Source organism: Bactrocera neohumeralis, chromosome 4 (genome assembly GCF_024586455.1).
Source record: "Bactrocera neohumeralis isolate Rockhampton chromosome 4, APGP_CSIRO_Bneo_wtdbg2-racon-allhic-juicebox.fasta_v2, whole genome shotgun sequence".
Classification (NCBI taxonomy): domain Eukaryota; kingdom Metazoa; phylum Arthropoda; class Insecta; order Diptera; family Tephritidae; genus Bactrocera; species Bactrocera neohumeralis.
Window position 1 is genome coordinate 77,398,501 of NC_065921.1, and position 13,638 is coordinate 77,412,138.

The following is a 13,638-nucleotide window of genomic DNA, read 5'->3' on the forward strand; positions in this document are numbered from 1 at the left end:
GACCATTGCTAAGGAACGCTCGATTTTCATTGCACTGCTCACAGAAACACGTCGCGCGAAAATGTTTGTTCTGTCTCCGAATCCGTTAGTCGGTGCGCGCAGACTCTCCAAAGTACAGTCGCGGCGGAAGAATTTAAGTCCTATTACTTTCCGGAAAAACCCAGTTTTGAAAATAAAACGATCGAGAGAGAACCACCCTCTCTAAAACCTCGTTTGGTATCGAACGGCTCGGAAAGGTTTTCCCCGATTTTAACTTAGCTTATGGATGGGCTCAAATTCATTCTGCTTAGCCGTACGAATTTCGCAGAGATACCAAATTTAGACATGTCGTCGAGTAGGCAGCTTCAACTAGTGCTGTCAAAAACGTTTTGAAATCGAAAAAAAGGAAATGGGTGTCAATCTGTTTGTCAAGAGTCTTTTCAAGGATTTGATGTTTTGTGAAAATCTGGTCTATAGTGGGTTTGTGAGGTCTAAAGCCTCACTGATAAGGTCCAATCAGTTGATTTACAGTGGGCTTAAGTCTTTCGCAGAATACTATCAAAGGAACCTTACACGCAAAATTAAGAAGACAGAATCCGCGATAGTTAACGCAGAGTCCGGGAACTCATTTCATGCAGATGGGGCATAGTGAACTCGTATCCCAATCATTGGGTATGTATTCATCCGACCAAATCGTGCTTCGCTGCTGCAGCATGCACCTTTCCCAGCACGTCGCCGTCGGCTTTAAACAGCTCAGTCGAAAATATATTACCCTCTGGTTTGTTGTTTTGAAGCCGCCTTAGAGCTATTTTCACATCGTCTTGGTCGAGTCCAACTTGCGATATGTGGTCTGAAGTACGCCTTTCGCTGCAGTGTGCGTACCTTGGCTGCAACAAGGTAGTGATCCAAGTCAATGTTAGCATATGTATGTCTAGTACACACAACCCACCATGTTCCGCGCTGTGGTGATGTCAATGAGCTTCCTTATGTTATCAGAGGTGCTGTCGTGAAAGCAAAATTTTCCAACCTTTGATCTAGAGATGACGACCTTAATGTCGTGCCGAGGGCATTTCTCATACGTTTTTTGCAAGCATTCGAAGATTTGCTCTTTGGTTTAAACTCAACCATACCATTTCCTGGAGGGCAGTGGTGTCGACTTTGCATTTTTCGTGTATATAAACCAGCTGGATGGCGGCACCATTCCTATAGAGGGTTCGAACATTCCAGGTGTATATCCGTAAATTATGTTCCTTTGTGAAAGTAGTCTAACGGAATCAAGGTGAATTGGGGATGGTATGCAGCAAGCGACTAAATAACAGATTAATATTGAGACAATAAACTGAAGCTAATAGAACAATTACTTTAGCAAAGCTCGAACCACTCTGAAGATAGTCAGATCTTTGTAAACATAATGATCCGGGTTCATAAAAATATATAGAAGACCAAATATCGGTAGATAAGTAGATATAATTTGCGATAGCTCCAACTGGAAACCAGCAAAAGAACCTTTACACTGAAACTGAGAAAATTTGTTAAAAATATTTTTACTTCCAACCAAAATCATACCTCTCTTACCACATTTAGAGATCTCTCTTATTCTGTATCTCTCTATATTCGCCATAATGTCACTTAAATCAACAAGACTTCACAGTTGACTCGTCAATAAATCAGACAGTGCAAAGCGCATCATTTTACCGACTTATGTAACCACGAAATCCGGCACGCTAACCACATTTAGCACAGTCACAGGCAACCAGTCACAGCCATTAACGCGGCGCACATCATGCCGTTAAATTTATGTGGTATAATATATACATATGTACATAGACTTGTAAAGTTGCTAATGAACACGGCAGCTTCACACAAGCCCACCGTATGTAGGTAAGCGACAGGTCAACCTGAAGATGCTGTGGCTGACAGCGTTGATTGCGCAAGCGCAACAGACAGACAAGCAAAACAACACAGCCATTCACCCATTTCATGCCGCAGTACATTCACTCCGCAAATGTGACGTCATAACCGGCCATGGAGGGCGCGCTTCTTCACTGCTTTACGTTTGGTTGTGTACGTGTGTGTGTGTGAATGCTTGCCACATAACTGCGCAAGAAATTTTGTTTTTATTTTGCAACAAAAATCTGTTAACACTTTTCTTGTCATACCTTGCAACGTCGCAGCATGGCATGGCGCCTTAGCGTTGTGGCAGCTACCAGGGCTTGGCGGCGGCGACAGCAACAGCTGTTCGGTGTTGTGATTGCATTGACGCCTTTGGCAGTTGGCTTTTGTTTGCTGACTATACATTGCCACAACGAAAATAAACAGTTGTTTATAGTTGTTGCTTCTTCAAGTATTTACAACAACATGTCTTCGAGCAAGCGCATCACTTTTGGACGGCTTGTTTCTTCTGCGCTTGCCTTTGTCTCCACTCATTCGCTTGGCTGTCAGACTGCCTTCAACAATTACGGCATCATCGACTACTGTTACGTCGCGCTGTTCACGTCGCACGAGGTTTCAAAAACTCCCTCGCACTCCACGTGCCTGTGGTTAGTGGCCGTCCCTGTCAGCGCTGGCTGTGCACAGCATTTTCGGCGTTGCTTTTGTCTCAGTTTTGTTTTTGTTTTACATTTTTGGCTTTTCTAATTTTCATCGCGAAGATACTGCAGTTTGCATAAATCATCGCCGAAGGCCTTCGACAGCGGCAACAACATCAGGCGTTGTGGATTGCCGCTATTGTTGGGCCGGCAACTCCTCGATTCATCTCCTAAGCTTTTTCTATTTGCCTCGAGCAATCGGTTGCAAGCGTGACAGTTATTTTGTTGCAACAGTGGCGTGCAAGTTACATCCCAATTTGTTGGAATACATTGTAGTGACTGGGATAGTTGCCAAGCGCATCGCAGTGTTGTCAAATTTGCGGAAGACATGGAGCTGCTGATATCGACACTTTGGAATTTTAAAGAGAGCTCCGTTTCCATGACAGTTGTATCTATGTAATCGAAATAGAGCTTAACCAATGCATGTCTGAGCAAACTGACAAGACGGTGAATGCAGTGGACTCCCAAAAGTCATTGTTACCGACGCAGTTATCAAAAAGGTCCACAAAGTAATTTTGGATGACTGTAAAGTGAAGTTGTGAGCGATAGCAGGGAAGTTGTCTCAAAATATCAACTAAACGTGCCAGTGGCTGAAAGATGGCTCTATTATTTCGGTCCCAAATACAATCGTCTGTCATCCGAGTGGACTGCAGACGATGATCCCACTCAAAAGCGTGGAAAAATGCAACAGTCGGCTGGCTGTCACTTTACCTTAGAAAAAGAAAAACCATCACCAGCGACCATTACACTACTACATTACGTTATTGGACTTTTTGAAGGACTAAATCCCTGAAAAACGTTCTCATTTGAAGAAAAAAAAGAGTGCTGCATCACGAACGCATTAGATCATGTCAGAAGTCAGTGATATCAGATCACAAACGAATACTCGCTGGTATGAAATTTTCGTCGAATGAAAAGGTGTCGACAAAAATGAGGCTTATTTCGGCTATCTCTTCAACCTTTCTCGTTTCCTCGCTCCACGAAACTTAATACTCTCTCCCACTAAATACACAGCAACCATATTTACAAACTTGACGAAGGAGTACAGACTTGACCTTAATATTGCAGTTGAAGACGTTAAGATTCCGACTGTCAATAACCCTAAAATTTTAGGTGTGACTTTCGACAGTCTGTGCTCCTTCACTCTCCTCATACGCACCAATATGGTCGCCTGGATGCAGTGAAACGCAGACGAGGAAGCTCCAAACTTGTCAGAAGTACGAAGTAATGCTTCTTGATGTCTCCCATTGAACACCTGCATAGTGAGGCTCGTATGTTTCCAATTAAGGAACATAATGAACTCCTGCTGTGTTGCTCTCGCAGAAATCATCACTGCAGACAACTGCTTCGAGCCGAACCTCCTGCTAGGAGCATCAAGAGGTCATTCCCCAACCACGTCGACGACGTCAAACTATACGCTGAGCAGACTTCGGACGCAACGAACTTCCAACGAGCCATTCGCAGTGGAGCTATTAACACCTACACCGACTCCCTCTTAGTGAATGCCGTACTTGGAGTCAAACCAGCTCCCATTGCAAAAAATTGTTGCCTACAACTAGGCGCATTGTATGCTTATCTAAGATGCAAACCTCAGTCAATTTTCAGTTGTCAGAGTGTTCCAGATACATTAACTAATATTTTCCTTACAGAAATTAAAAAATGTTGCCTTCATTTAGGCGCAATATGCGCTTATCTAAGATATAAACCTCAGTAAATTTTTAGTGGCAGCGTGTTCAGGAGACATTGATTATTATTAAGCAGACATTTTTTGAATTCTAAGCTTTTAAGTGATTCTAAGAAACAACAACATTTTGTTGTAACAAATTATTGTCTTAGAGAAAATGTCATCCTTCCATATTTACAGCGTATTAAAGCCAGATATGCTTACATATATGAAAAATATTCCTATTTTACTATTAATATTTAATTATTTTCACACTGAATAATTGATTTGACTTGCAACAAATGTAAACGAGTAAGTTTTGAGTGTCCTTAAGCTGAAGTAAATGAATTATTTCAATTAATTTCATTGGACTTACGCTGGAGACCAAATATAAATCCCCAACAAGCATAAAATTGCTGGCTCTTAACGCAACTCAGCTTTCTAATATTTCAAACCGTCTCTGGTGTACTTGCAACCGCACTCTGCATATGCCACACATTATTTCAAATGCCAGAAAATAGACAAAACCGCACACAAACTGCAAGAAGATATCAAATGCCAGGCTCCCATTTCAATGAAGGCATACAAACTATGTGCTTCACCGTTATTGCTGCGTAGCAACCGTTACGCCTTTTGTTCTGTGCTTGCAACCCAGCTATCTCCATCTTCCTACCTACTTTCTACGCACTTCTTGCCACCTTCCTTTACATTTTCTTCCTCACGCTTAGAGTGCAATGCAATGGGCGTAGAGATTTCTAATTAATAATGCCACCTGTCATGCACGAGTGGGATATGTCGTTTGTGCGTCAAGGCGCTGCATTATGCACGCGTAACTAACGTGCGCTATTAAGTTGCATGCCACATCAGAAATGCAAGCAAACAATGTCTAGCGCTTGGGAGCGACAATGGCACAAATGCTTGCAGACGGATTCAGAAGTATCTAAGACACGTGACAAGTGTGCTATGAGCGTTAGGTTTAGAATAGCTGTGGCATTAGCTGTCGCCTCTCGTAAAACCAACCAGCTGATCAAAGATGTCCAACAGTTAATAGTTTTCTGTTTGACACTATCAAATCCTCTTTTCAAAAACTAATACCTACAGCAAAACATTAACGACTGAAAAATATCGGCTAAAGCTGAGCCTTGTGTTCAATGCTTGTAATCGAAGGATATGCGGATTTATGTTAGATATTTATATTAAAAACGACGACATTGACATAGCGAATTAAGAGACAGCGGCTACGCTGACTAGGTTATGTCGTCCGAAAGGAGGAAGACATTACAGTTCTGGGAGTACTCAACGCAGTACCTGCCAGGGGAAGCAGAGGAAGAGGAAGACCTCTACTCCGTTGGAAAGACCAGGTGGAGGAAGACCTGGCAATACTGGGAACCTCCAATAGGCGCCAAACAGCGAAGAGGAAGAGCGACTGGCGCATTTTTAGAAACTCGGCTATAACCGCGTAAGCGATGTCTACGCCACTAAAGAAGAAGAACTTATATTAAATTTAATTTAAAGTGACTTCAAGGAAAGGTTACAGATTTTCGTGAACCTCCCGTCCTTCATCTAATTGGAACTTTATGATCCAATTTGTGCCTTTCTGACACAAAACGCGGAACAAAAGTGTTTATACCTTGATATTCTTGAAAAATCAATTGCGTTCCCACCGCCGTTGTGGATTGAGCCATACAACCACCTCAAGAACAGCTTTTCAAGATTTAAAATAAAAAGTTCCGACGCTAAGAAACGTTATACTCGTACGAGTTAATATGTTTATGAAACTGATCCTTCTTAAATTTGATAATAGTTTTTTCATAATGGCCTAATAAAAATCAAGGTATCTCCTTAACCGTATACATATCTACTAAGAGACAAATTCAAACATTTCTCTTACCGGCTTTTTAAAGTTCTAACGGTTGCATTCCACGCTACAGGAGTTTCAATTTAAAGTTGACGGCATTTCATATGTTGCCTAACCAACTGAGATTCACTTCAAATGCTGTGGGAATAAGAGAGAATAGTACACATAAACGACAGGAAATAAGGTTATATCAAATATATATTATGAGTACATACATATGTAAATGGTATATAACGTGCACATACAAGTTAACATGCCTTAAAATGTTATATTGCAATGCATAGTCCCTGAGGATCATAGTTCTCAACTTCAACCGCTTTTAGGAAACCTACGGAAGAAAACAAAAATAAACTTCGACCAGTTTGAGAAAAATATTATTATTATTGTACAACAAGTCAATTGAGAAATCCCCGGCCTACTTTAGTAAAACACATTTTTTTTGGCAAAATACGTTTTTTTATTCAACATAGATCCCCTCAAGTGTAATTCGCTGATCCTAGCGAACCTCCAAATTTTTTATATCATTTTTGTAGTACGACGTGTGCTTTGCTTCAAATCGGCGTTCACCTCTTCATTCAACGAAAATTTTATGTCAATGAGCATGCTTTTGAGATCTGAGAACAGAAAGTAGTCGCTGGGGGACGATCTGTTGAATACTTTGAACGCGAAAGCGATTCAAAACCCAATTCAAGACCTTTTTGTCAGCGTTTTCATTGAATTGCAACACTGTGCATTGTTTTGTTGAAATACCACTTTCTCTTTCTGCGGCCGGTTTTCGGCGATTTGGTGCTTCAAACTAGAGCTGGAATAAATGTTCATTCATGATTCAAACCTAGTACGAATACCTCCAAAAGCCTCATCCCAAGTCTTTTACTTATTGGCCAAAAAAAAAAAATAATAATAATAATAATGCCACTGAGTTCCTTAAGATTTTATGGAATATGACGACGGATAGCATTAGTATATTATATACATATTTTTTTTTGCGGGTGAGGGGATGGAAAATGCCTTCCGCGTCATCAGTGCTGTGCCACTTGCAGGTAATTAGTTACCCCCTCTAAAGAACCACATTTACATTACCTCAGTGTGGCGTTCCATTTTTCTCATTAAGAGATTTACAATTGCGCACCCACGTCCAATTCCCGATTTGCAGGCTCTTCGACTTTTTCCATCCTATGGAGGTACTTTCTTAAGTATCCGTGACCGGATAACAACTGGGTTGTGTAAAAATCGATCTCCAAAATTACGGCTTGCCCATAAGTTTTGATCCTTTATAATCTTGCGTTCATATGCCGCGACTTTCATTCTCCCACCTTCGTTGCCATGTTTTTATTGTATTTTTCTTTATTTGTTTAATTACGCTCTTCTTATTTTCGGATGGTTTCTTTAGCTCCCACACCTTTTTACTTTCGGATGCCAGAAGTTCAATTGGGGCACTGCCGCTCATAACTAATATTGCATCGCCTGACACTATTCGGTAGACCGGTGCAACTATGGAGGGCTTTTTAAGCACATCTGCCCAGATTTAAGCTAATGGGACGCTAATTGTCGTCGACATAAGGAACTTCCTCTTTTCTTCGCTGGAGCTTCTTATGTTGGCCATTAGTCTGCTGAGTTGGGAGGTGATTTTCGCTGCCTTTCCTGCGGCGTGCTGGATTTGTACCCATAAGGTTAGTCCTGGGTTTAGTCTTACGCCTAGGTAGGTCCAGTCTTACGCCCAGATAGATAGCATTAGTATAGAATGTAATTGAATTACTGATACTGTTTCGACTTTCTGTTGAACTGTAGCAGTTAGTACTCACAACAATCAAATTTATTTCTTAAGAGGGTCGTTCCTTGTATGAGCTGGATAGTAAAATATATGAAAAATTTGAAGGGACTCCGGGTTATATAACACCCCTTAACCAAGTTGTTCCGGTTTATTGTTGTATAATAGCATATTACAAAGACTTTCTTTAGATTCGACTTAGGTTAGGTGCCACAATCTCGACTAAACTGTTGGCAGAATATACTTGTATGTGTTTCCAGGATGTCTATAAGTGTATTCAAGAAAAAAAATATTTTATCAGCAAATACAGTGCCTGGTTTCCCACTTTGCATAAAGACCTCGATGAGTTAGCATACACAGTTGCCTAACCTAGTCTATACGAGACGATCGAAAGCTAAATTTTCAAACACAATTCGGTTCTGTGCGCATGCTAAACTTCCCTACTATTAAAGGCAGAACTTGATACCACTATTATTTCACTCAGAAAAGTTGTGACTTAGCAAAGTAAACTTAAGCGAAACTATTGAACTTTATCACTTAGCAAAGTAAACTTATGTAGTTTCACTATTTGATGTGTAAATAATTAAGTAGTAATGAGATAATATATTATACTTGCAGGGTATAAAATGAATTGCAACAACGCCACAAGCCACGCAGTAATGTCGGAAAAGTAGCGAACGACTCGCGTGTCAGGAAAATCAAATAAATTCTAACGAAGATTATATAACCTCAACTTCTACTGTAACTGCTATCTTACAACTTTTTGTTACTTCGAAACCAGCATGGCCTACTGGGCGATAGCCACACGCAAAGGTCAATCGCCGCCGATGAAGATCACACCCGTGCTGAATCCCAACCAACGTGAATTCCTCGAGGACGAGCTGCTCTATCGCGAAAAGCTGGAAATACTTGCCGAAAACAATACGATCAGCACCGATCTATTTGTGCGTAAGTTCGAGGATATCGACGACCCCGTATTGCTGGACAAACACGATTCCTTTTATCACACCACCAAAAGTCTGCTGGTGCTGTTCCAGATAATGGGCGTTATGCCAATACATCGCAATCCACAAAAGCCGGGTATGCCACGCACCGGCTATTCATGGACATCGAAGCAGGTCTTCTGGGCTGTGTGTGTGTTCTCGATGCAAACCACGATTGTGGTGATGGTGTTGCGTGAGCGCGTCAATACGTTCCTGAACGATTCTGATCGGCGCTTCGATGAGGCGATCTACAATGTGATTTTCATAAGTTTGTTATTCACGAATTTCCTCTTGCCGATAGCGAGTTGGCGACATGGTCCGCAGGTGGCGATCTTCAAGAATATGTGGACGAATTATCAATTGAAGTTCTTGAAAGTGACCGGTTCGCCCATTGTCTTTCCCAATCTGTATCCGCTTACGTGGAGTTTGTGTTTCTTCTCCTGGGGTGTGAGTATTGCAATCAATTTGTCACAATACTATCTGCAGCCGGATTTCAAATTGTGGTACACATTCGCCTATTATCCGATTATAGCGATGTTGAACGGTTTCTGCAGCTTGTGGTGAGTTCTGCAGTCCATTAGTGAAACATTTTTGAAAATTTCGCTTGCATTCTTATCTTATAGGTACATCAACTGTACAGCCTTTGGCACTGCTAGTCGCGCTCTTTCCGCCTCACTGGAACTAACGCTGATGAGTGATAAACCTGCGAAGAAGCTCACCGAATATCGACATCTTTGGGTGGACTTGAGTCACATGATGCAGCAACTAGGTAGGTTAGACGAAATTATGTGGATTTGTTTGAGTTCTCTGAGCTAGGATTCAGGAAATCGAGATTTGCTCTGAAAACCAGCCAATATTTCGGGATTTCATAAATTTTCCAGCTGGCGGCGTACAATCGGATGCGTGCTCGATATGGAGAAACATCAGCCAGTAGTATCTACAAAACAAGAGCGGACCGTTACCCAACTATGTTTCTAGTATATGGAGCAAGGTCCGATTTTTATCACACCAAAAACTTTCACCACAGCAATGCTTCAACTTTATGCATTACTGAAGTAAAGAACGGATCTAGTGAAATGCTATCCAAACCTTAGTTCAATTCAAGCCAGTAGTGCTAGATATGATTAGTTTTAGATTGTCTACTCCATTTTCCTCTAGGATTTTTCATACTATATAATATACAAAGCTTGTTTTGTTGAATACAATTCACACATAATAACATAGATTCGGCGCTATTGCTGGACTAAAGCCATTCATTTTAAAGGCCTCACCCTCTATAATATTCTTTACTCTCTCATAATCTATCCCTCCATATTCTTTTCCAGGTCGCGCCTACTCCAATATGTACGGCATGTATTGTCTGGTAGTTTTCTTCACAACCATCATCGCCACTTACGGTTCACTGAGTGAGATTATGGATCATGGCGCCACTTATAAAGAGGTGGGTCTCTTCGTTATCGTTTTCTATTGCATGAGCCTGCTCTATATCATCTGTAATGAGGCGCATTATGCCACACAAAGTGTCGGTTTGGACTTTCAAACAAAACTCTTGAATGTCGATCTCACGGCGGTGGATAGCGCTACGCAAAAAGAGGTGGAAATGTTTCTCATGGCCATAACGAAGAATCCGCCGATTATGAATTTAGACGGTTATGCTAATATTAACAGAGAGTTAATCACTTCAGTAAGTGGAATGCGTATTTTTTTGAGGCAAAACTTAATTTTAGAATATTTTTATTTTTTTCAGAATATTTCTTTCATGGCTACGTACTTGGTTGTGTTGTTGCAATTCAAGATTACCGAACAGCGGAATTACTCGTTGAAGCAGAGCAGAGCAGAGCTGTTAGCATAGACATTAATGACTTATGTTATTTCTTGTTTTTGATGGTGGAAAAATATAAAATTTTATGCTTGGCATAGACCGAGATCTAAATTAGGATATGTCAGAACTATGAGCTTCATGACATTCGGATATTTGCATATTTCTTATCAGTTTTCTATCGGAGATTTTTGGAAGTCCGAAGTTTTTACTTCTTGTAACTTCTAATCCATTCATTCCTTAGTAACTTCTATATATATACATTATTTTTTAAATTTTTCCGATTATCTGGAACGAAGTGTACTTTTAACTAGCCTTAGTAGGACCCGTTTTTTTTCAAATAGAGCCCAGGTCTTACAAAGGTTTTCAGTACAATTCTGCATATTTTCGTTTTCACGTTTGGACGACTTTGAAAGGTCGATAGCTTCACTTTCTGCACCTTATAGTTCCATTATTTTTCCATGTTCCCACAATGCGAATAGATGAGCACTTTGAACCAGTCTTAGCCGGTCTGAATTGTTTCAAACAGAGCACAGGTCTTGGAAGGTTTCAGTCCAACTAACTTATTGCTCTTTTCTATAATTTTTATATATTTAAACTGTACTTTTACACCGACTTACCTTCAACCCGCAGAGTGATATTGCGTCTAGTCATTTTCTATACAGTCATAGTATATTTCCCTATTTGTTGACGGCTTCGGTTCGTAGTATCGAGGAATTGAGAACTTGATCAACGGGTTTGGCTCGGAAATTGTTGATTCTGACATGCAATATGAGAGATAGCATGACCCACTCAAGTCAAACACTGTTTATGTTAGAAGGAATTACATCTCCAGTTCCCGTCAACAGAAAAGTAATTAGCGGTAGTCTCGAAAACCGAATTCTGTGGATGTCACGGAATTCATTCCTTTAGTTTATTGTAAAAGCAAATCAACCTTATTTATTTTGAAGTCCGATAACTCATATAGCTTGCTTTAACTATATTTGAAATTGTTTAAAAAAAAGTTAATCAATTCTGGAATGAAAACTAATGCCTTTCCCGTTATTTGTAACTTCATGAACTTTTTGCCAAAAAAATCAAAGAGCCACTGATTTTCCAAGCCGAAATTCGAATGAAAATTTATCTGTTCCCTAACACATCATTTGCAAATTATCATTTTCCCCCAGGATTCACAGAAACAGTTTGTGAACAAAGCGCTCACTACAAATAATACGGCAAGCAGCCAATTACTACAATGAAATTTGCCTCAAATTCCTCGAATGCCTAATCAATTAAAAACTCATCAATTAATGTTGTTCGGAGAAAGGCAAATACCTCATCTAATCGACATACTTGTACAAGCGTAAGGGTTCATGCCCATCGACAGTCACATGTGTAAGTGAATACCTCAGCATAAAGAGATAAGCGAATTAATATCCTGTAGGGCATTTGTAATGGCTTTCGGAGCAATAAAATGTGAATTGGAACGATAAAGGAGTAAGAAGGATAAGTTGCAGACTAAGCATGCTCCTCTAGTTTCGGGCAGAACAGTTGCCATTTGATGGCTTATGAAGTACGTACTACTTGTATACATATATACAAGTATAAGGATATATACCATAAATATTTGTTTTATGCCGGAAAAAAATTTCAACTTCATAAATTATTGATGAATTTTGTTCATTTTCATGCTACTACTCGAGGGAGAATATGCAAATAATTGTATATACACATACTGAGTTGTGCTAAAACTGATTATTAGTAATACCAGCTCTCTTCAGTATAAGAGTTGAAATGATTATTACCTATTTTGGGGGGTGTGAGATGTGGTTGAGGTTTTCGGCATAGGAACTGAGTTCATACGAGTATAACATATCGTTGTTAGTAAAAAATAATAATATACATATGTATGTATATGTGATACTGATAGAAAAGTTTTCTTGGTTTAACTAGCACTTCAGATACAATGGCATACCAGAGGCTTAAGAAAACACAGAAATTGAACTTTCTGCTTGAAAGTGGCCAAAACGAAGCAAGGTACTTCTGCTTACTAATACAGTTAGAATGCTTTCTATGAAATTTCCCATGAAAAAACATTTATTAAATAGTTAAAGAGCATGTCAGATCATTTGTTCTCAGAAAAATAATATATACTTTCTATTGTTTCCAGATTCTAAGTGCTCTGACAACTTTGATAGAATTAGAGTTCCTTGTAGATCCCGTATTTAAAAAGGTCCGCCATTGTTTTCACAGATAATTGCGAATTCTAAATATCGAATGACTCAGTTTAAGATCCTCGATATTAGTCAAAGCCAACCGAATAACAGCCTAGCTCCGGTTGGCCAGCTCACTTCCTTCGTGCATTTTACAATGTGCGTTCCAAAGTAAAGAGGACTTTTTGAATCTAACGTCATCTATGTGTCGAGTAATGCGTTAGAATCTACTCTCTTTATCGATTTGTTCTGTTTTTTTTTGAGTCCTGTTTATTTTGGAACGCACCTTGTATTATTGCATAGCTTTGCTTCGCGGACCATCGGTTTTTGTTTTGCCGTAAGATCTTTTTGGTCCAGGTGCAATCGCAAGAGAACCAGGGTGGGGGTTCTAACAGGTCATTGCCCTAGCGACGTCTATGTTTTAAGGTTGAGAAATTTACCGCATGTCATCTCTAAAAGCTGTATGAAAGAAAATTATGAGGAAATATCTCAACCCTTCTCTCTAGCATGTACCTCCTTTGCAGGGCTAGTCCCACCTTAAGTGGAGGTTCTAACAGGGCATGGCCCTATTGGCATTACTTGAGAATTCTACCGGATGCCGTCTATAAAGGCTGTTGAGGAAATATCTCAATACTCCCCTCTTAATTTCTCCGCTTTTGCAAAGAAAAGACTTAAATATTTGGAAGCTTCAATTATCGTACTGATCTGTTGGCCTCTAGGCGCTTTGTCAAGATGTTCTATCTATGGCTTTACAAAGGGATCTTGATCTTGAGGATCAGCCGTAGAAC

The 13,638-nt window shown here is 40.0% G+C and overlaps 2 protein-coding genes across 2 annotated transcripts in view; one reads left to right on the forward strand and one right to left on the reverse strand.

Moving 5' to 3' along the window:
* LOC126756146 (putative polypeptide N-acetylgalactosaminyltransferase 9) overlaps positions 1-13,638 on the reverse strand; it is a 524,546-nt gene that overhangs the window by 309,462 nt on the left and 201,446 nt on the right. The gene's annotated exons all lie outside the window — the stretch shown is intronic.
* LOC126756151 (gustatory and odorant receptor 21a-like) lies at positions 8,501-10,813 on the forward strand. Its single transcript, XM_050469003.1, has 4 exons — positions 8,501-9,399; positions 9,463-9,608; positions 10,165-10,523; positions 10,587-10,813. The coding sequence occupies exons 1-4, from the start codon at positions 8,639-8,641 to the stop codon at positions 10,689-10,691; spliced, it is 1,371 nt and encodes a 456-aa protein (XP_050324960.1). The 5' UTR covers positions 8,501-8,638; the 3' UTR covers positions 10,692-10,813.

Bases quoted from the DNA above. Each gene is read 5' to 3' on its own strand.
- LOC126756151 (XM_050469003.1), top strand. From the start codon at position 8,639: ATGGCCTACTGGGCGATAGCCACACGCAAAGGTCAATCGCCGCCGATG. The intron at 9,400-9,462 runs GTGAGTTCTGCA...CTTATCTTATAG, and splicing joins AACGGTTTCTGCAGCTTGTG to GTACATCAACTGTACAGCCT. The intron at 9,609-10,164 runs GTAGGTTAGACG...ATTCTTTTCCAG, and splicing joins TCACATGATGCAGCAACTAG to GTCGCGCCTACTCCAATATG.